This window comes from Tupaia chinensis, unplaced genomic scaffold, assembly GCF_000334495.1.
Source record: "Tupaia chinensis unplaced genomic scaffold, TupChi_1.0 Scaffold000473_1, whole genome shotgun sequence".
Classification (NCBI taxonomy): domain Eukaryota; kingdom Metazoa; phylum Chordata; class Mammalia; order Scandentia; family Tupaiidae; genus Tupaia; species Tupaia belangeri.
In genome coordinates, this window is record NW_006159982.1 from 1,290,528 (window position 1) to 1,314,173 (window position 23,646).

The 23,646-nt window shown below is 40.8% G+C and overlaps 1 protein-coding gene and 1 long non-coding RNA gene across 3 annotated transcripts in view; one reads left to right on the top strand and one right to left on the bottom strand.

Annotated features, from left to right (window-relative positions):
• Positions 1 to 17,969, top strand: part of CENPF (centromere protein F) — a 62,567-nt gene extending 44,598 nt beyond the window's left edge. For both annotated transcript variants that reach the window (XM_006155828.3, XM_006155827.3), the window contains exons 17-20: positions 3,763 to 3,925; positions 5,630 to 6,106; positions 8,169 to 8,347; positions 17,016 to 17,969. In XM_006155828.3, coding sequence (XP_006155890.1) covers positions 3,763 to 3,925; positions 5,630 to 6,106; positions 8,169 to 8,347; positions 17,016 to 17,207 — 1,011 coding nt within the window. In that variant the 3' untranslated portion in view covers positions 17,208 to 17,969. The remainder of the gene's footprint in view (positions 1 to 3,762; positions 3,926 to 5,629; positions 6,107 to 8,168; positions 8,348 to 17,015) is intronic.
• Positions 14,906 to 16,980, bottom strand: LOC114009127 (uncharacterized). Its single transcript, XR_003550598.1, has 2 exons — positions 16,776 to 16,980; positions 14,906 to 15,589 (listed from the first exon to the last, which is right to left on the bottom strand). It is a non-coding gene; the product is annotated as an uncharacterized LOC114009127 (long non-coding RNA).
• Positions 17,970 to 23,646: the final 5,677 nt, after the last annotated feature.

The window sequence follows — 23,646 nt, forward strand, 5'->3', positions numbered from 1 at the left end:
CGCTCATGGCGTGAGTTTAAGCCACTGGGTCCGGGACTCGAACTGCGGTTGACTATGTGGGAGTCCAGCTACATAGCCATTACGCTAACTGCTGGTCCCCTCAGCCTGAGTTTTAACTTACAAGATCCGAGACTCAAACTGCAGTCGGCCATGTGGTAATTCAGCATCTTAACCACTATTTTTATAATTACGATGTTAATTGACTATATATAAATAGAAAGCTAAGTATAAGCTTATTATACTGATAGCTTATATGCAACTATCAAGGTGAAGAATATTTATCAATTAAATACTAACTGACAAAGTTTAAAATAGCAGTGAATGATTACTGATGTTCTACTGCTATAAAATGAGAGCTATTTGGGTTTAAAAATAATATAAACACATAGCCTCAAGGTTTTTTTTTTTTTTTTTTCCCCAGATGGTGTGTGTACTCATCATAGAGAGACAGAGGGAGAAAGTGAGAAACCACCTCGTACCCCGCATGCGGAATGGTCACGCTGCGGTCTCTTCTCTTCCATTTCTCCGTTTTTTGGGGATTTGGGGCATGCTTGCACATGTACCTGCTATGTTTTTTAAGCAATTTGGTCTGGGACTCAAACTGCATAGTTGGCCATGTGGAATCAATCTGCTTTAATCTCCACACCACAGGCCACCTGTAGGTTTACTTATTTGCTCATACTCTGCTTTTTCAGTCTTTGATTGTTCTGCTGTGGGGAATGTGCCTCTCTCTCTATATGTGTGTGTGTGTGTGTATACCTATTTATTTCTTATGTACAAAATGGTACCTTGTTTGCTAGCTGAGTCTACCAAAATCTTACACAATTTTAATGAGATACTAGTTGATAGGCACCATTGAAATTGAATTCAATGGATTTCCAATCCAGTTGTGATTAGAATCAGAAATAGGGTTTTGCAAGTACAGATTTACTGTAACATTGCTAATATGTTAGTTCAAGAAAAAATATATAGATATAAGGGGCAGCCTATGGCATGGTGGTTAGGGTGGCTGGATCCTACAAAATCAACCCTGTGGTCCCAGACCCTGTGGCTTGAGAGAAGCACCAGGCAAGTGAGGGTATAAACCCAGAATCCTGAAAGGAGGAAGAAAGAGGGAAGAAGGGAGTTTGGTGTGACCATGACTCATGGGATGTGTTTTCTCACTGTCCCCAATGTCCTTTCTCTTTCTCTTTGGTCAGCACATCCATCCTCTGGGATATTAAGAAATACAGAAATGGGGACCAGCAGTTGGCTTAATGGCTATGTCACTGAACTCTCATGTAGTCGGTCGCAGTTTTTTTTTTTTTTTTGGAGAGATTTTCACTGTAGGGTGCGTGCGCTCGCCAGACAGACAGAGAGAGACATAGAGACAGAAAGCGAGAAATCACCCCCCAGGGGGGATGGTCACGCCGCAATCCCTTCTCCTCCATTCTCCTCTCGGGATCTTGGGCACGCACGCACACGCGCCCGGCGTGAGTTTTAAGCCACCGGGTCCGGGACATGAACCGCGGTCGACTACGTGGGAGTCCAGCAACATAGCCATTACGCTAACTGCTGGTTCCCAAGTCGCTCGCAGTTTGAGTCCCGAACCCGGTTACTTAAACTCATGCCGGTGCATGTGCGTGTGTGCCTGAGATCCCAAGAGGAGAATGGAGAAGGGATTGCCGGTGTGACCATCCCCCCTGGGGGGGGCAGTTTCTCACTTTATATCTTTCTGTCTGTCTCTGTCTTTCTGGCGAGTGCACGCGCCCTATAGCAAAAACCTCTCAAAAAAAAAAGTAGGACTAGCAGTTAGCGTAATGGCTATGTCGGTGAATTCCCACGTAGTCGACCGCAGTTTGAGTCCTGGACCCGGTGGCTTAAACTCATGCCAGGCGCATGTGCATGCGTGCCCAAGATCCCGAGAGGAGAATGGAGGAGAATGGATTGCGGCGTGACCATACCCCCTGGGAGGTGATTTCTTGCTTTCTGTCTCTCTGTCTTTCTCTGTCTTTCTAGCAAGCACACACGCCCTATAGCAAAAACCCCTCAAAAAAAAAAAAAATACAGTAATGAAAAATAAGAGATCCAAGCTATGATGTCGATTGACTTGTACCATGAACAAGGTCCTCCGGTTAATTTTCTCCTTTGTTTTAGCAGTTTGATATTCCCTTATCAGATTGTTTTAGAATTCTACTTTTATTTATTTATATTTGGAGAGAGGTTTTTGCTGTAGGATGCATACAAATTTCTCATCTGAGAGAGAACAACAGAGACAGAAAGCAAGAAATCACCCCTGTTGGAGGATGGCCATGTCATAATCCCTTCTATTCCATTCTCTCCGGATCTTGGGCACACATGCACACGTGCCTGGTGTGAGGTTTAAGCTGCCAGGTCTGGGTCTCAAAATTGCAGTCGACTACATGGGAGTCCAGTGATGCAACCATTTTGCCATCTGCTGGTCCCAGAATTTTGCATTTTTTAAAGATATTGTATGATATAGTACATGCACCATGTATGATATAATGTGCCAACAAGTCTAGGACGATAATTCATAATGTAATTCATGTTTCTGCGACAAAATGCATCGATATTCTTTATTTTTTAAAGAGATTTTTTGCTATAGGGTGTGTGTGCTCACCAGAGAGAGAGAGAGAGAGAGACACAAAGAGACAGAATGTGAGAAATCACACCCCAGGGGGGATGGACATACTGCTATTCCTTCTCCTCCATTCTCCTTTCCGGATCTTGGACATGCATGCACAAATGCCCAGTGTGAGTTTTAAGCTGCTGGCTCCAGTACTTGAACTGCAGTTGACTGAGTGGAAGTCCAGTGACATATTAATCATTACACCGTCTGCTGGTCCCTATATGGATAATCTTACAAGGTAGGATAAAAGCTGTAAATATCTTCCTGTCTGGTCAGATCAGGTTTTGCCTCTAAATCATTTTCACAGCTTTTTCTTTTGCTTTTCATTTTGAAATTGTAGATAAGGAACTGTGAGCTTGTACTACTGATATGTGTGATGACACAGTTGTCCCAATGATCATGCACTGCCTATTTGAGCTGCTATAAAATTAAAATTTATATAGTGAGCCATAATGTAATATCATTTGGCCTTCGCTTATTATGACTACAATAAAACAAACACCATTCGAGGTGTTAAGATTGTGTAGCGGTATGTAATTAGAAATGATCAATCTTTTCATTGAGAATTTTGGACCCACTAAGAACATGTGCCTGGGCTGACTCCCTCACCACCCCCAGTAACCAAATGTGAGTCATACTGGAAAATAACAGAGACATAGTAGACACATAATAGGGCATTAACTCAGGAACGATGATGTATGCTTATAATGCTAAGAAAGAGAATGGTAAACTGTGTTGTCTATTGGGGAGAGTTCAAGAATTGAGTAGGAAAGGGCTTGTGTGCTTGCCAGAAAGACAGAGACAGAGAGACAGAAAGCCAGAAATCACCACCCAGTGGTATGGCCACGCTGCAATCCCTTCTCCTCCATTCTCTTCTCGGGATCATGGGCACGCACGCACATGCGCTCGGTGTGAGTTTAAGCCACCGGGTCTGAGATTCAAACCACAGTCAACTATGTGGGAGTCCCATGACTTAGCCATTATGCCACCTGCTGGTCCCAGAAAGGTGAATTTTTTTGCCTGTCTTTAGATATTAGTTTTTAACATAATTTGTGAATGTACAATAATGTGATTCTTAATTATATCTCAGATTTTTTCATATGCTTACAAAAAGAATTTCTTTTGTTTTATAGGTAGACAATCTAAAATATGTAAGTCAGCTGAAGAAAGAAAATGAACGTGCCCAGGGGAAAATAAAGTTGTTGATGAAATCCTGTAAACAACTGGAAGAGGAAAAGGGGATGTTGCAGAAAGAACTGTCTCAACTTGAAGCTGCTCTGGAGAAACAGAAGACAGGTGAGTGTTAACTGTGGCACATCAGTCAGCTAAAACTGCTTTCCAGTAGTGAAATAACACACTTGTGCATACATAGGAAGTGTTGTTAGTGTTTTGTTCTGTTAGGGAGTGCTGAATTTTAGAAGTTATCCATTTTTAAGTTTCTGAATTTTGTGCTCAGCTTGGGGTCATTATAGGATTCAGAATGAAGCCTGCATTTAAAACAGAATTATCCCATCTTGTGTTCTGTAAAACATGCCAAAATTGGTGGTACCTTTTGCTGGTGAGTGATTCTAAGGAGAGTTTTTCATGTTGATGTGCATTTAAGTAGAATCTTTGTCAAAAGCAGATTGTCCTCTGAATTGGCATTAGAAAGTTTATAAATAGCTGATTGTGCTTGCCGTTGGTCTGTCCGCATGGGCCAACTAAGGGGAACCAGTGGGGGAACTATGTTTTTCGGTGTGCAGGCAAAATAAAAAAAGGAAGAGCTATGATAAGGCTCTTTCTCACTTTCTTCCACTTACACTCCCAGAGTGGAATGGGTGTGCTGTGTCAATAGATGATGGCAAACTTGGGTCAGTGGCTCCTCTGGACTAAGGCTGTTCGGGACAGAGCACCATGTTAGGATGTGTGCTTGGAGTAGGTGGGGTTTCAGGGAGTTGTTCTTACAGATATTGTGCTGACTATAGCAGCTACAAGTTGACCAAGATGTCCATCTTTTATAATGTTTCTTCAAACTCTTGTCTCTCACACCCCACATTCCCTCCAAATGGTTTCAGTGTTTTTCTGGATTTGCTTTGTCACTGTCCCCTTCTGTCTTCCAAAGCTATAAACAGAAGTGTCATAATCTTTTTTTTTTTAGGGCTAACTTTTACACTTACTATAAATTCCGTTTTAGTACTGGAGGTTAAATTTTCATCACCAAAAAGTGAGAACTTAATTCCTTTGTATTGCTCTGAATATATTCTCCTAGGTTATTAATATATACTCCTAAATTACATTTGTATTATTTGGATGGAGTTAGAACCCTCATCACCTACTTTTGGCTTTATGGTCACCCCTCTCTTGTTTTGACCCCAGCCAATTAAGCGATAGCTTTTCTCAACTCTTCTGTTAAGAATGCCTTTTTCCCTCCTACTTTTGTGCACACAGGATTAATCACAATGATTTTGCCCAAAGAGCACTAACTCTCCCCTCTGTCAACAGGGATCCTATGTTCACCATAAGAATGTCATTCGTAGAAGCTTTTGCACCTTTGGTGCTTCCTTGTGTCCTCCAGTGCACACACTAGGAGACATCTGAGGAGGAAATAGTGCATTTCCAGTTCTGTGAAGAAGAGATGCCATTATCTTCACTGGCTTTTATTACTCACTTGTGATAGACTGGGGGAAATTAGGAGGTGTGCAAACCTAATTCATTTCATATCACATAATTAGCTCTACCACAAAGTTTAATGAATTGCGGAAGTACAAGTTTAAGATTTTGATGTATTTTGTTTAAACTAACCCAATAAGGGACAGGTATTCGACTAGAGTACACCTTGATTATACTGTCTATACTATCCCCTCCCAAACAATAGTTCTTTGAAATTTAAGAACATATGTAGACATCGTCCTTGCCTCTCAGAGTACCAAAGAATAGGTCTAAGATTATCTGCTTCTTGATGCTTAGTGTAAATTAGAGAAGCTATAGGTTATATATAATCTGTTACTTTCTTTTGGACAGGTACTATTGTGAATCCTAATCTAGATGAATTAATGACCGAAATGAAAGAACTCAAAGAAACTCTGGAAGAGAAAAGTAAGGAGGCTGACGAATACTTGGATAAGTACTGTTCACTGCTTATAAGCCATGAGAAGTCAGAGAAGGCTAGAGAGATGTTGGAAACACAGGTTGCTCGCCTGAGTTCACAACTATCTAAACATGATCTTCGGAGTTCTCCTTCGCTAAATTCAGTTGTTCCAGGACCTTCTCCAGTCTCTTCTGTTCCTGAAAAGAAGTTATCATCTGGTCAAAATAAAACTTCAGGCAAGAGGCAGAGGCCTAGTGGGATTTCTGACAATGATGGAGGATCAGTACCTTCTACCCCAGAGACATTTTCTAAAAAAAGTAGAAAAATAGTCAAAAGTGTTCCTCACTCTGCAAGCGACACAGAAGATACAGAGTTTGAGCCAGAGGGACTTCCAGAAGTTGTGAAGAAAGGTATGTGCAATTTGAAAACAAATTGTTTTGTGTTCTTTTTTTTGGGGAGAGGTTTTTGCTACAGGGCGCGTGCGCTCGCCAGACAGACCGAGAGAGACAGAAAGCGAGAACTCACCCCCCAGGGGGGATGGCCATGCCGCAATCCCTTCTCCTCCATTTTCTTCTCAGGATCTTGGGCACGGACGAACATGCGCCCGGCGTGAGTTTAAGCCACCGGGTCCGGGATTCGAACCGCGGTCAACTACGTGGGAGTCCAGCGACATAGCCATTACGCTATCTGCTGGTCCCTTGTTTTGTGTTATTTTGAAATTTTACGAAACAATTCACATATAGGCACAGTCACGGTGGCATATAGGTAGTACCACTACTTGGGAGTCTGGAGGCCACACAGGAGGTCTGGATTCAGTTCCTACATGGTTGTGTGTACTCATAATCCCAGTTAATTGGGAGGCTTGGGATAGTGACAAAGCAAGATTATCTCAAAAATACTCTGTCTTCCCCTTTCCCTCTCTCTCTCCCTCCCTGTCTTTCTCTTTCTCATAAAAAGGCAGAAAAATGTACTTATAAGAAAATAGGAGCATTTGCTTTTTAGACTATTGTGTAACAATACTAGTTGACCATCTAAAATGATAGTCCACTTTTCAACTTGTTAGGTATGTCTTTTCCTTACCACCATGAGATAATGACAGAAATCTAATTACTGATGTTACACTACCAAAAGAGTTGGTAGATACGAAAGATGACTATCCAAAACTTGTTTAAAATTTCATATTTCTATGCTGAAAAATCCTTAAATCAAGTACATCCTTCAAGCTTTTATATCTTCAGTCATGTCTGACCACGCTAGCAGGTGAGCTGGAGTATGTGCTCACTGATGCTAGCCCCCTGACTGGAGCCACTGAGACACTTTGTCTTGTTAATTCCCCCATGTGTTCCCTAAGTGTGGTCCAGGTACCAGTTCAGTCTAGGAACTGTTTGTTAGTGGCCTGTGGCCAAAATACATGTAGAAATTGAGAGAGTATGAGTTTAGAAATTTTTATAGCAACTTGATATTGTAGTAGTCAAGCACATAGTCATTTTTCTATTGGTTCATTCTCATTGTATAATATAAAAATACTACAGGGCAAACTGAAAATCTGCCCCCCCCAACTTATTGGTGATTTCTATTTGTAGTTAAAAGGCTAAAAACAAAATCAAATGCTTCTTTAGTTAGCCTTGAATTCTGTTCTGAAGTGAGTGTGACGTGCTACTGGTTAGTGTTCTTGGGAGGGACTTTCTCCTCTTGGTCATCAAAAGTCAGGTCAGCTCCTTCTTTGCACAGATACGATGTAAGTGCATGTGAAATCACCCTTAGGAAGGCCGGTCCTTCCCGTTTGTCCGTGAGAGTGGTCACCTGAAGTAGCTGTTACCACTTTGCATTTCCTTCTTTAAACAAGAGCTAGCCTTGGTTCTTTTCTTTTTCATTTCCATTTTACTCATTTTTGCTAATCCAGTGTTTACAATAAGGCCTTTTGGTGTATTTTAGCTCTTAGAAAAATGCAAGGTATTATGATGATAAAAAAATAGAATTTAAAAAAAAGAAAAATGCAAGGTAAAACATCCTCATAGAAAAAGCAGAAAAAGGGCCAGCGGGTGGCATGGTGGTTAAGGTGTTGTAATTCCCACATGGCCGACTGCTGTTTGAGCCCTGAATTTGACGACTTACGTTCTCACTCTTTTCTCATGCCTATCTTTCTCTGGCAAAACTCATGTGAAAATTAATAATAAATAAAATAAATAATTCTTTTAAAAAAGAATAAGGCAGAAAAATACTTTTCTGTATAAGATTATTTTGTTTCCCCACTGTTTTTTTTTTTTTTTATGTTTCTAATAAGAAAATCTGTTAGTTATTTATTCAATTTGATGACTTCCTGGAAAACTATGCTGTGTAATCCATTGTCTGTTGTGACTGAGAGAAAGCAGTTTTTGGAGTTACTTTGTTAAAACTTTTCCTAGTAACCATCATTTCCAATGCCGATAGGACCTGAAGAGCAGTATTGACAGTGAGCTTTTCTGCCCTTAGGGTTTGCTGACATCCCAGTGGGAAAGACCAGCCCCTACATCCTGCGGAGAACAACCATGGCAACCAGGACCAGTCCGCGCCTCGCTGCACAGAAGTTAGCATTATCCCCCCTAAGTCTTGGCAACAAAATTCTCGTAGACTCCTCCAAACGAACAGCTGGTGGCAGCAGATCACAAAAGGTAAACTATTGTGAACATCCATGTGCTGGTTGAGACCCAGGAAATTGCACTGTTATCTGGGTAAGGGTCAGACACTGCCCCCTCTGACTCAGGAGCCCTTCAAAGTTTGACCTTGTGTGATGTGAGTAAGTCAGTCGTGAGCAGGCCTGAGGATAAATATTCTGGTGCACAATCTTGTCCTTGACAAAACAGACCACTTGTAAATAGTGTTGTGGAAAATGGCATTGTCTTACTAAAACTCAGTGGATTTGTGAGAAAGTTTCAAGCAATCCTTTTAAAGGATTGAAAGAGGCAGTTTCCCCGATGGCCACAGGTACTGGTCCTTGCTTGTTTTAAATTTTAACTTTCGCCCATCTGCTCCCCAGCTATTGATTCCTTATGTGTTTTATTTACATCATACAAAAACACATCTGAGGGGACTTTAAGAAGTTCACTATAGTGCAGTGGTTAGGCACTGTGCAGAGAAAGCTGGATGCCACATGGTTGACTGAGGTTCGAATCCTGGCCCTGTTTGCTTGAGTAAAGACATTGGGCTTGCACGTATGTGCCAAAGATTCTGATGAGATGAATGACTGGAGGAAAAAGGATTACCATGTGATCACCTTGTTGGAAGGTGTTTCTCGCTGTCTCTGTGTCTTCTCTTTCATACATGAAATCATGCAGTTTTTTTTTTCTTCATAGAATGCATGTTCCATGAACATTTTGAGGACCCCTCTTCCCATATTTCAGTAGATACCTAAACAAATGAACTCTGTTTATGGATTTGTCTAGTTTAATCATTGAGGATGGGGAAGATTTACTGATCTCTGTGTACCTTACAGACAGACTAGAAAATGTTATTTAAATGTTATTGTTATTTGCTTAACAAGCTTTATTTCATATACATTTGTAAAGTACATGCATTTTACTTGCATGTTTTATTTTCTCATATTAATTTTTTTCTTCTTTATTGGCAAGAAAGCCAAATATACTTGATATTAAAATAATTTTATACCATTACAATTAAAATGAAATGTTGTTTAGATCAATGTGTATAGCAGTTGTATAGACAAAACAAATCTATCTTTTGTTGATATTCTGGAAAACTTCACAAGAACTTGGTAACAATGGTAAGTATTAGGGAAGGGAAGTAAGAAAGGAAGAGTTTTCATTATTAAGACTTACATATCTTTTAATAGGACCATGTGCATGTATTACCTATAAGTATACATGTATTTAAAAAAAATAGTGAGCTTTTCTTTCTTTCTTTCTTTTTCTTTGGAGAAGTTTTTGCTATAGGGCGTGTGCACTTGCCAGAAAGACAGAAAGCGAGAAATCACCCCCCAGGGGGTTTGGCTGCACTGCAATCCCTTCTCCTCTATTCTCCTCTCAGGATCTTGGGCACGCACGCACATGCGCCCGGCATGAATTTAAGCCACCGGGTCCGAGACTTGAACTGCGGTCTACTATATGGGAGTCCAGCGATGTAGCCATTACACCAACTGCTGGCCCCACGAGCTTTTCTTATCCTCAACAACAGAGGAGAGTTAAGCATGAAGCCTGCGGTAACCGAGTCTCCCCACTGTGAGTGCAAAGGCTACAGCAGCGCCTGGAGGAGCTTTCTCGGAGGTTCCCTTCTCTCTGCCACCACGCAGGTGCACTGCAGAGGGTCCACTCTGTGACCGGCAGGTAGGGCACTGAAAGCTTTCCTGCCCGAAACCAGACACCACCCAGAGCTAGCACCTGGAGAGACAAGTCACTCTCCTATGGGTCGTCTTCACTAGAAGCAGGGAGGATCACAGCTGTGAGGCCAGCTCTACTCCTCTCAGTCCCCTGTCCTGTTACTCTCCAGCTGCATCCTCCTTGTTCTTTGGCCACAATGCTTGATTTTGAATACAATGCTCCACACAAGTGAAGTCCCTGTCACTCTACTCTGAGTCTGAACTCTCATGTGACTTCGAAGACTTGTGCTTCACTTTTTTCTTCTTTTTCTTTTCTTTGCTCTTTTCTTATGCTTTTCTTTCTTTGTGTTTCTCTTTACATTCTGAGGAACTGGAGCTGCTAAACATAATATTCATCCGAGGTGGAATCCTCCAGTAACTGTTTTAATTGCTGTATCCTTATATCCTTTTCTTGTCTTATTCTCTTGTATAATGTCATACCTGGGATCTTCATGAGCTACTCTGAACTGCTCTAACTTTTGGTTACCTTTGATAAAGAAAGGGCATTCTTGGTCGCTGGTTCGGTGACCATAACGTTTGCAACGCCAACCTTGATAAACTCAGGAGGAGGTTTTTCATGAAACGACTCCAGGTGCTTGAGCTGTTGCAGCTGCAGCTCCTGCTCCGGCTCCTGCGGCCTCCGCCTCATTTAATTGAATTCTCATAAAGGAATGAAGAATCGTAAAGATTTTACCCAGTGTTAATGTCTAACCTTACGTTAGCCACAATGCCAGTGTTTTTCAAAATGGAGCCCACAGAGGTATTGTTGGAAGTTGCTGGAGTAGCTCAAAAAGTTTCAAATTTTGTGATTTTTTAAAATTATTATTGCCAGAGGGTTCATGCTTAGCACAGAGAGAGAATGCTTAGAGGGGAGAGAGAGAGAGAGAGAGAGAGAGAGAGAGAGAGGGAGGGAGGAAATAGAGAGAGAGCATCCTCCTAGTGGGGTGTGATCGTGCTACAGTCCATTCTCCATTTCTCCATCCTGCCAGGATTTGGAACATACATCTGGCATGTATGCCCAGATTGTTTTAAAAGCGACCAGGACTAGGATTCCAATTGAGGTTAGCCGTATTGCCCCAGCATCTAATGCATAGGACTTAATTACCGTGCTGTGGGACTGGCCCTCAAAAGTTTGCAATTTTACATGATTACTCACTTGTTAGAGTGCAATTAAGTATGGAGTCTGATAACTTTGAACAATAGATTTGCAAGTTTGTTTTTGTTGATGTATAAGAACTATAGGCATTAAAAAATTATACCCTACTAGGTAAACTTATTACTGTAAGTTCATAATTTACATTATAACGGTTTTAATTTATGGGTAAAGAAGAATTAAAATGAATTAAAATTACTTTTCCATTACTTGTTATTTTATTTTTTATTTTTACCATAGGTCACATATACTCACCCAAGAGAGACAGACAGAGAGAGAGAGAGAGAAAGCAAGAAATGGAAATCTAGGGAATGGCCATGCTGCAATCTCTTGTCCTTTATTCTCCTCTCTAGATCTTGGGTATGCATGCACATGCACTTGGCATATTTTTCAAGCCTCTAGGTCCAACACTCAAGCTGTGGAGTTGACCATGTGGGATCAAGCACCCCAACCTCTCTGTCACCTAGTGTGTCCTTTCCCATTACTTTCATTAGAAATATTTTACCAGTTTGTACAAATTTTCCTCCCCACCCCTAGCAATTTCTCTTTCTCTCCTTTATTCAAAATTTGGGTTTAAATTTTTATGCTGTCAGTAAGAACACACTGCAGGTATGTCCTGACTTTCTAATGACTATAAGCACAACTTCTTAAAGCAACTAATACCCCAAAGAGTAATGCTACCAACCTTGATCATAGGTATTAACCACAGACTGTCCACTGAGCTGCTATACAAGAGGAGTCAGGTGAAAGTTCCTGGTGTGGACCATGCCATTTCGTTAGATAGGTGGCTCCTCTCCCTGGGCTGGCCCCTAAGTAAAATCTAATATCTTCCTATTTGACTCACACAGAGATATCAAAGGAAGTAGCTGACTCTCTTAAAACAGAAAACTATCAGATGACAGATACATAGCTAGTGCTCTGGACTTCTGCTATCTTAAGGCAGCTCATTTTATTGTAATTTCTTGTTTCAATATCTGTTACCTGGTTTGCAATCTGAAGTCTGTGAGGTGACTGATTATATCTATGGTTTACCTGTGTCCTGATGACAAATGCAGTGTATAATAGTTGACAAGTGCTTGTTGAGTGAAGTTGTGAATGTTATTTTGAAGTGACTGCAGTACTGGGTGTTCATAAAGGTATGTTAGGGAGTCTTATGAAATCACCACATGAGTGGTTTTTTTTGGTCTTTTATGAGGAATTGGTGGTAAAAAAACCAGTTTGCATTTGGCATTCAGAGTTACTGTCTAAGAAAAAGCTTTGCACACTAGGGGGCCTTCTTTCCACACTACTATTGACTCTGCTGAGGATGGAGTAGTAACCATGGTTTCCTGCAGATCTGTGTTTGATGCATTGGTTACATGCAGTTCAGTAGGCAGGTAAAAAATGCTAAGCAGTTTTGTGCCATTGCACATGAATTGGGGCAGGGGTTCCTCTCGTGAGTAGGTTAAAGACTTAATGGTTAGATTTAAACTCTTCAAAATCTAGCTTGGTAATTTTTGGTTACCCTGTAAAATCCTTGCCTCATCTGTTAAGCATATTTTATCATTTAATTTTAAAGATACAGACCAAGGTATTATTTTCTAAAGCAGCTAGTTAGAAACTCAGGATGATGAGGTTTCCACTGAGATGGCATCTAAGTTGTTTTTTTTTGGAGAGGGTTTTTTTTTGCTATAGGGTGCTTGCCAAGCAGACAGAGAGAGACAGAGAGACAGAAAGCGAGAAATCACCCCTCCCACCACCACCCCAGGGGGCATGGCCACACCACAATCCCTTCTCCTCCGTTCTCCTCTCGGGATCTTGGGCACGCCCGCACACGCGCCTGGCATGAGTTTTAAACCACTGGGTCCGGGACGCGAACCGTGGTCAACTATGTGGGAGCCCAGCGACATAGCCATTACGTTAACTGCTGGTCCCTGCATCTAAGTTTTGAGAGAGATGATTGTTTAGGTCATTTAGCAAGACCTTTAGTGGCATCTGACAAATTCAAAGGGACATATGAGATAAAATGCAAATTAGGGGAAGATCATTCTCTGTTAAGAAACTGGGCTGGATAAGCCCAAGAACCCCTAGTTTGCTGCGGGCAAGGGAATCAGTGACTATGGTCTTGGTCTCCTGAGCTTCGACCTGACAGTCAGGGCCAAAGGATTGATCAGCCTCTAATCCTGAAGGCTGTCTTGGACAGTGCTGGTACCTCGGTGCAGAGATGGTCAGCAGTTCCGTGGGGTTTTGTTTTGTCTACTAGTGAGGTCTGTTTTCACTGAGCCATCCATGTATTTGTTCTCCGTGATGGCTACAGAATTACTTGCGAGACGGAGTAATGAGGCATTACTTGATGGATTCTTGGTGAGTTTGACTTTGTCTACTTATGGACCATTCTGAAACCAGCTACCCAGCATGAGGATTAAGTCCAGAGTTTAAACTTGCTATAGGGTGCTTGCCAAGCAGACAGAGAGAGACAGAGAGACAGAAAGCGAGAAATCACCCCTCCCACCACCACCCCAGGGGGCATGGCCACACCACAATCCCTTCTCCTCCGTTCTCCTCTCGGGATCTTGGGCACGCCCGCACACGCGCCTGGCATGAGTTTTAAACCACTGGGTCCGGGACGCGAACCGTGGTCAACTATGTGGGAGCCCAGCGACATAGCCATTACGTTAACTGCTGGTCCCTGCATCTAAGTTTTGAGAGAGATGATTGTTTAGGTCATTTAGCAAGACCTTTAGTGGCATCTGACAAATTCAAAGGGACATATGAGATAAAATGCAAATTAGGGGAAGATCATTCTCTGTTAAGAAACTGGGCTGGATAAGCCCAAGAACCCCTAGTTTGCTGCGGGCAAGGGAATCAGTGACTATGGTCTTGGTCTCCTGAGCTTCGACCTGACAGTCAGGGCCAAAGGATTGATCAGCCTCTAATCCTGAAGGCTGTCTTGGACAGTGCTGGTACCTCGGTGCAGAGATGGTCAGCAGTTCCGTGGGGTTTTGTTTTGTCTACTAGTGAGGTCTGTTTTCACTGAGCCATCCATGTATTTGTTCTCCGTGATGGCTACAGAATTACTTGCGAGACGGAGTAATGAGGCATTACTTGATGGATTCTTGGTGAGTTTGACTTTGTCTACTTATGGACCATTCTGAAACCAGCTACCCAGCATGAGGATTAAGTCCAGAGTTTAAACTCTGCTCACAGAATACAGCGTTCCCATTTTAATATCAGAAATCGAGGCTAGAAAGGAAGAAATCAAGAGGTGGGCTTCAGTTTCTTCATCGAAATTAAGAAAGATCTTGGGACCTGGTAGTGGCTCAGTGGAATACAACTGGGCTCACACAGGAACAATCCTCGGTCATGTCTGGACCTTCTGCGTACCAGGCATGCTCGTGTGCCCTTGATCTAAGCTAACTGAGGTTGGGGTTAGGTTGTAGTGTGAAGACCTTGTGGGTATCTGTCTGTCTGTCTCTCCTCTTTCATGGGAGGAATAAACTTTTTTTTTTTTTTAATAAAGTCCTATTGGCTCAGGGTTTTTATGCAGTTACATTCTCTCTTTTCTCCTTTCTCTCTCTCCCTCTCTTTCTCCCCTAGGGTGCACCTAAAAATCTGACTTGTGCATCCAGTGGGTTCAAGGAAAATGCTTGTCTTTGGAATCACTATTCCTCTTAAAACAGAAACAAAAAAAAAAGAAGAAGAAGAAGAAGAAAGAAACCAAACCAGTAAAACTCTTGTTTTTTTTTTTTTCCTTCAACTTTCCATGGACAGTAATTTTCCATTAGTCCTGATCCTTCCAGGCTGCTGTTTCAGGTTCTTGCACATAATCTGAGGTAGAAACAAGCTTTCCAGGGATTTGATCTGTTGGCCAGATTTACTGTGTTTTCTGTAATGAAAAGTATTTAACTGCCTTTTAAAAACCATGTACTTCCTATGGAAAGAATATAAATGGGAAAATAATTTCCATTCTATTTTCTTCTTGCTTCAGAAGGCAGACCCTGGAAGTCTGTTGCCCAGGGAGTGTCTGTCACGTAGTCACTTTTCAACATCTGTCTTGAGCACTGTGTCAGCTCTTGTACAGAGAGCACACTTCCTTTTTTTCTTCTAAAATCTTACTTGAATCTTCCACTCTTGCCCTTGACTTTGGTTAAGCAAAACTTTTTTTTTCTTTTTTTTTTAAGTTTTTTCTTCTGAGAGAGATACAAAGAGAGGGGCACTCCCAGTAGGGTCTTCATGCTGCAGTCCATTCACACTCTCAGCCTGCCCGGACCAGAGGCACATGTGCACACACCGTCTGTGCTCAGTGAAGTCCTGGTACACAAACCCAGGACCTTTCACTTGTGCTACCAGTTGTGTTTCCACTGTGCTACCGCTTGAATTTTTTTTTTTAAGTTTGCCTGCATGCATTTGCTGGAGAGAGAGAGAGAGAGAGAGGAAGGAAAATGAGAAAACAACCCCCAAAGGGAATTGTCATGCTACAGTCCTTCCTGTTCCATCCTTCCCTTCAGAATTTTAGGCATTTGCCTTCTTAAGCTGCTGCCAGGTCTAGGACTTGAACTGTGGTTTGTCATATGGGATCCAGCTATGGGATGGCCCTGAAGCTATTTTATACTTAATTTTCTTGTTCTTTTTTTTTTTGGAGAGATTTTCACTGTAGGGCGCGTGCGCTCGCCAGACAGAGAGAGACATAGAGACAGAAAGCGAGAAATCACCCCCCAGGGGGGATGGTCACGCCGCAATCCCTTCTCCATTCTCCTCTCGGGATCTTGGGCACGCACGCACACGCGCCTGGCGTGAGTTTTAAGCCACCGGGTCCGGGACACGAACCGCGGTCGACTACGTGGGAGTCCAGCGACATAGCCATTACGCTAACTGCTGGTTCCCAATTTTCTTGTTCTTTATCTTTCTTGCCCCTATATTTTTTTGCTGTTATGTACATTAAAAAAAAAAAAAAAAAAAAAACCAGCTATCCCATCTTCTTAAGTTTCCTATTTTCTGAGCTGCCACTTTCTCTTAAACAGCAGGACATCAAAAAGATTTATTCTTCCTCACCTTTACTGTTTGGATTACTGCTGTAATCCAAATTTTATATGGAAACAAATAAGACAAAGAGGATAATAATTGTAGATGAGAAATAGTCTTGGGGCCGGCAGGTGGCATGGTAGTTAGGGCGCTGGACTCCCTCTCACATGGCTGACTACAGTTTGAGTCACGGACCTGGTGCTTGCTTTCTCACTTTCTCTTTTCTTTCTCTTTCTGTTTCTCTGGTCAAATTAAAAAATAATAATGATAAATAAAATTAAGTAAATAATTCTTTTTAAAAAGAAAAGAAACAGGTCTTAATCCTTCAGATGTCATAAAGCTTCCATCCTGTGAAGGTAGTGTTCCTCATTTGGATTATACTTATTTGAAATAACAGCAGGGACTCATTTGGAACAAATGTTGGCAGGTTTGGGTTTTCATTTAGGAACTGATTGACTGTTTACCATATAGTCAAGCATATTGTTGGCTTCTGGAACAACACAGATAACTAGGTCCTAGACATCCCTCCCCGCCCCCAAGAGCTTACCTTCTAACCTGGAAATGTCATACTTACCCTAGGAGCAAGTCTGTGGCCATCAGAAATGTCAAGGAAAGTTTGATGACTTGTTAGAGGTTTTGACATCCTCCCCACTTCTTTGTTAGTGGGTCCTGTTCTTATGGAAGAAGAAATACTAAAGCCATGTGCAACTGCTAGAGAAAGAGAAAGTAAACTCAGTGACACAGTGCTTTTATTTTTCACGTGGTAGAAATGTGAATATGAGTTAAACTTCAAACAACAACGTTTGTGTTACAGGTCAAGATTGCTCAACAGAGCCCAGTGGACTCAGGCACTGCCTTCCGAGAACCCACCACGAGATCTCTTGCGGTCAATAACCTCTCTGGGGACAGCCCCAGGGAGGGTCTGAGAGTCAAGCGAGGCCAACTTACCCCTAGCCCAGAAGCTGGACCTGAGCCCAAGGGCAGTGAGAACTGCAGAGTTCAATGAAGAGACCTTGTGTACCAGGACCCCTGGAAGGTGACAGTAGGGAAATGGATAGGAGTCTGCCTGCAGGAATTTTCTTTAGTTAAGGAGTAATTTAACAGTGGGAAGAGAACAATTCTTCATAAGCCTAAATGTGCTGTACCCTTTAGATCTATTATGTGTTAGTATTGGAAAAGTTTGGAAGCACTGATTACCTATTCACTGGTACTCCTCTACTGCAATGTAAATAGCACTGTGTAGAGCTTTTTGGTAAAATGTTACAATTAAATGGCAGGCCACATATAACAACTTTTGGTGTTTTACAGTGAAAAATGCAAAACATACTTTGTATTTCCAATTAACAGCTCCCAGGAAATGCAAACTTTTACTTTGATATTTCCTATGTTTAATGTTAGGTGTGAAATAGTTTGATCAAGGACTTCTCTGAGTAAAATGAAAGAAAACCATACTATATGTTTTTAAAGAAAACGAACACGTGTGTATATAGGTGTTTTCATCCTTGCAATGTGTTTTGTATTTGGTTATATAACTTGTACATATGTTTGTGTGTTGGAGAGATGTGTTGATTTCTGGTTAGTCTGGTTGTAGGATCCTCAGAGGATTACTGTATCATGTTTTCTGTCATTGTACCGGTCAGCCTGAAACATTTTGGGTATTTATACATGTACCCAAGATCCCAATGGGCTGAAGGGGATCCGTATATCTTATCTAAGGTGCTTTCGCGCTCTCCCTTTCTTTCTCATGCATGTATACACACTTGTCTATCGTGAATAAAAAAAAAATGTTTTCTAAGTCACCTTTGTTTTCTGTAAAAATTATTTCTAAGTTTGAAGATACCAACATTGGTGCTGTTTCTTGCCAACTATAACAGCCTGTTAGAAAAGATATTTGTACAAATAATATAGATCCTTGACTAAATGACAGTAGTATATTTAGTGAACATACTCAATTATAATGAAAGGACATGATTTAGAATTTGATTCATAAAGATTGTAAGGGAATATTTTATCCACCCAGTGCCTAGTATGTTTGTGTGTACCCATTAAATTGCATCAGCAAGGACACAGGGATATGGTATTTTTCCGCTCATTCACTGGTGATATGAATTAGAAAACAGGCAGACATTATGAACTATATCAAGTCCAAAAACATGAACAAGCTCTTGCATCCTTGAATCAGAGTTAAACATTTTTCAGGACACGAGCCCAAGATTATTTGTACTTGACTTTCAATTCAGATTGATGCACAAACCTTGACAAATCCAATCATTTATATTTTTAAATTGTCCTTTGCCAGGTGGCCTCCATTGTTGGGTAGTGCTTCAGTAATATTAAGCTGCTTAATATTCATCTGCTGAAATTGATATCCTGACTTTCCTGTTGTTTCTTCAGTTGCTTGAGGTTGTGGTCTGGTGCAGTATCTGTATGATAAATCATCCCAAGGCTGCCATGTGCCCAAGGGCATGGCCCCATGTAGACCTTGCTGGGACCAAGCCATCAGCTTTATTGGCTTTGTCCAGTGATTGGAAGATTCCACTCAGTAGCCCTTGCTAGGGACTTTCTTGGGTCCTTGAAAACGTCTTCATCTTTTTCTGGGTGTGCATTAGCTCTTGTTTTTGTGACATGGAATACTTCCATTTTTGTAATCATAGAGAGTTATTCAAAATGTTATCAATGGAAAGCTAGGACCTTAGATTTTTTTTTCCTTCTACCTAGCAGTATTCATTATACCCTGAGCTTAATGTTTATGGTAGGAAAAGTAACTATGCTACAGCCCCGATGCTAAGTATTTTATAAACCTTTTGAATCACAAATAAGATCCCACCTGACAAATTGTATGGGGAAATCCACCTAGTTCAGTGACCCGGGAATCAGATTCTTGCCTGTACAATGAGGGGCCTGGTTGAGACAATTCTTTGGCCTTGTTTTTTAGGCCTTGAAATGGCCCTTAGTGTTACTGGGGTTGTCAGCAGCCCAAAGGGATTACATCTTCAATACAAGGGGAATAAAAACCAACATTTAAATATAGCCGGATTCTTAAGAGTCATTTCTTCTCCTTGTTCCTTATTCACCTTCTTTGAGATTTGTTTGTGGTTTTTCTTATTTGATTCCAGTTTATTAATTTTGTTGGAACTATTGAATTTTTAGGTTTGTTTTTTAGGAAAGAAACCAGGGCATATCTTCCCAGGGGTCTCTAACTCTAAAAGGGGAGACCTCTTCCACTTTCCAACTGTCTACAAATGCTTCTAACTACTCTTTAGGTGTTTTAATTGAAATGTTGATTGTTAATCTAAAATTTCCAAGTTGTTCCAGAATAATTCAGGCTATGAAAATATCTCATGAGAGAAATGTAAATGGGAAATAAGCCATGATCAATTTTTTTTTTCTTTTTTTGGAGAGTGTTTTTTTTTTTTTTTTTTTTTAAGCTATAGGGCATTTGCGCTTGCCAGAAAGACAGAGAGAGACAGAAAACGAGACATCACCCCCCAGGGGAGATGGCCACGCCGCAGTCCCTTCTCCATTTTCCTCTCGGGATCTTGGGCATACATGCACACACGCCCGGTGTGAGTTTAAGCCACCGGGTCCGAGACTCGAGTCGTGGTCGACCACATGGGAGTCCAGCGACATAGCTATTACACTAACTGCTGGTCCCGCCATGATCAATTTTTGTAAGCTATAGATTTATTGTGCTACAATGAGAAGTTGAACCAATCATGGCAGTTTTCTTATTTCTCTTCTATGGTTGGTGAAGGGGACACAATTACTTCTTAAAGAGAACATTAAGTACCTAAAGGTGGTGTAACTGCCAATTGGTAACTGAGAATTATTGAGCCATGTTCTACTTCTATTCATGAAGTTGTCTTCCCTTTGAAGGAAGGGGTCTTAAGCTAGGTTGACTGAGTAATGAGAAACTAGACCCATGAGTACTTCAGAAGAACCCACTGAATATTCTAATAGGAAAATACCAAGGACTCTAACAGTAGCATCCTATTCCTGGGCATAGCTATGTATCCAACACCACTACCCAGCTGAGCTCAACTACTAAAAACTGCAAAGTTATACACATTTTATGAGTTTTTTCCACTTGTTTGCTTAAGTTTTATGCCATTGTGAGATAGGATCTTTATAGCTGAAATTAACACAGGTACAATTTCTAGCTCATAAGTCAGGGAGGACCTTGTTTAATAATGTATCTCCCAGGTCAGCTCTGTAGCCTAGTGATTAAGGGAGCTGGAACCCACATGGCCAACCATCATTCAGATCTCAGCCCCATTGGCATGGAAAACATGCTAGGTACATGAGCATGCATGCCTCAAATCCTGACAGGGCAGAAGGAATTGTGTGACTGTGCCCCATTGGGGAGTGCTGTCTCACTCTCCCTGTGTCCTGTGAGTATATGTGTCCTCTGACAATTAAAATAATAATGTGTCTCCTGGGAGCCAGATGGTGGTGCATAAGTAAAAAGCTATGTTCTGGGGGCAGCCCCACCTAGGAAGGGTCTCAGGTCAACCCTGGTGACCTTGAGTACACCAGGCATAAGCTTGCCAAGGATTTGGGACTGATTGAAGGCATGGGTGGATTGGGGCATCAGGACCCTGTTGGGAGTGCTGTCTCTCTCTTGCTTGCACTTGCTCACACTCTCACTTGAAAGAAATAAACTAAGAAAATTTTAAAGTCTTCCGGTTCCTTTGAAAAATGATTGTCCATCAGAAGGTGAAATAAGCTCAGAGAGGTGAAGTATTTGGCCCAAGGAGTAGTAAAGCAAAGAGTTTCAACTCTAGCTTTGTAAATACAGAGCCCATTCTCTTTCTTTGTGTGTCCTGTTTCCTTTTGAGAATCCGGCTGGTCTAGATGATTTGTATACTACAGATATTCAGAAGATGTAAGTAGCTTTTCCATATTCTACATGACATGGAGACATTTTTAGTTCTAGGGTAATTGCATCTGACTTTTGTTACCTCATTAAATTCTCAAAAATGTAAAATGAGACTAAGTTTCTGTAAGTGACTAAATACTAACTCAATACGTAAGAACTATTTACTTAAATGAAGGTAAATCCTTTTAAAGAATTTATTTTGGAAAATCATGTAAAATCTAAAGATTCATGAAGTCTTGGGTACAAATCTTTAATGAGATCAAAAGTAAGTGTCAGAGTGCTTGGGCTCACTCTCCATATGACCTTGGGCAAATGACTTGATCCTGTGCCAGGGTTTCCTCAATGACAAAGTTGAATATAACTCTCAGAGTTGTCATGATGTTTAATTTAGTTAGTTAATATTTACCTACATTTAATGATTTTGTACACAATAAAATGTTGGTTACTCTGTATACAGATAATTACATGATGATTTTTTAAAATACTGTAGCTTAAAATAGATAGAGCTGTTCATCCAACATACTGCATTTATTTCCGATCAAATTCTACCCAACAAAATTCTTACCAATTTCAATACCATTGATGCCAATGAGTTTAATCACTGTAGATTTATACATATTTAATTACTGATCTTGCAAAAACCATTCATTAGTTTTTGCATGGTTCATTGAAAATATCCAAAGAAAACAATTGCTGCAATTTTATTTACAAATAAGTTGTGCTCCTGAAGTTCAAATATAAATTGTTTTTTGGAACTCAGAATACATTTGCTTATAGAAACAGCATTGCAAATTATGCCTATGTTTGAGCCCAGAAAATCAGTTTAGCTTCTAATAGGTTATAATGAATTAGATTTGTTTCAACTCTACAAAACTTCCATTCATATTATTGTTTCTCTGGAAAATTTTAGGAATGGGGTTGCCAGGAATTCATTTTTTTTACCCCTTACCCATTCTCTCAGTATATCTCTGTCTTCCCTTCCTGCTTTGTGATACTGGAGAAGATGTGTTGCATAGTCTTGACAGAGAAATGGAGATGTATTAGGTTAAGAAAGTCATGACATGTTTTTTCTATGTAAAAAAAAAATGCATTATGATTTTCCTGATGACCCAGTAGATTTCTGTCTGCCACAATTCTAGAAACACAGCTGCCTCTAGCCTGAAAAGGAAGGTGATGGCTTTTATGTTGATTCTGATGTTGGAGGCAGGGCCAGTTCTGTGCAACTTTGGTGTATTTGTGGGTGTAAATGGTTGGTTGTATTGATGTCTTAAAAAATCAAAAGGAGGGGCTGGCAGGTGGTGCGGTGGTTAAGGACGATGGACTCCCACTTGACTGCATTCGAGTACCAGATCTGGTGGCTTGCTTTCTCACTTCCTCTCTCTCTCTCTGTCTCTCTCTGTCTCTCTCTGATCAAACTGGAAAATAATAATGATAATAATAAATAAAGTTAAATAAAATAATTCTTTAAAAAATCACAAAGAAACACACAATTTTAATTGACTTGCTCACTGAATGTCAGCCCCTCAAATTCCCATCAGCCTCTGTCTATTCAAAGACAATGGTGGCTGAATAGCACTACTGTAGTTTGTTATTAATGTTTCTTCTAGTACGTCGTAAAGATGACCAGAGGGTAATGTATAAAAACATATTTGCCAGATCAAATCCTTTCAGTTTCAAGTGCTTATATCATTTGATACACATTTTTTAAAAAGTTTATATATTTGATGGTGAGGGAAGAAAAGAGACATAAGCATCCTCAACAGGATTGACATGCCACAATCCAACACCCTAATTCTGTCCCCACCCCACAGCCAGCCAGGACCACAGGCTTACCCAAGGGCATCCCCGGAGTGTTCAGGTAGACCCCGGTTTGTGATCCAGAGCCTTCCCTAATGGCTTTCAGTCTAGCCCAGCAGCTCTGCTACTCTGCCACTTGGGGTGAGCCTCATTTGCTTTATAATAATGCTGTGAAGTGGGTAGTATTTTACCATCCAGGAATAGAATCAAAGATGTTACTATATTTGTGGCAAAGCAAAACAGGGCTCTGGTCTTGACCACGCAGTCCAAAGCTCTTGATATATTACCATACACTATTCCTATTAGAAAATAAAGGAATTCAGTTGATTAAGAAGCCATCTACCAGCCCAGCAGATTCTTTTAGAATTCCATTCTTTAAAAAAATTGTGGGTTTTTTTTTTTGTTTTTTAATTATTATAGTCTTGTTTAGAATTCCATTCTACACCTAGTAAGGGAAGTTTCTTTCTGTTAATTCTTAGGACAACTCTGTGCCTAAGGAAGATCTGTTTTATTTAACTTCATTCAACCTTTTGTGTAGTTGGGGATTTGGTGTCCAGTTTCCCAGCAAAATTACACTGTTGTAATAATAGGAAATTTTACTTCTCCCACTTTTCATTTTCTCCTTTGCTGTTTTTGCAAGGGGGTGGGAAAATGGGCAGCATTCCACAGATGTCCTATACCAAACGTTGGCATATTCTTGCATTTTAAATGTGAATAGATCTGCTTGGTGTTGAAATCACAGCTGTGTTATCTAACAGAGCATTTGTTG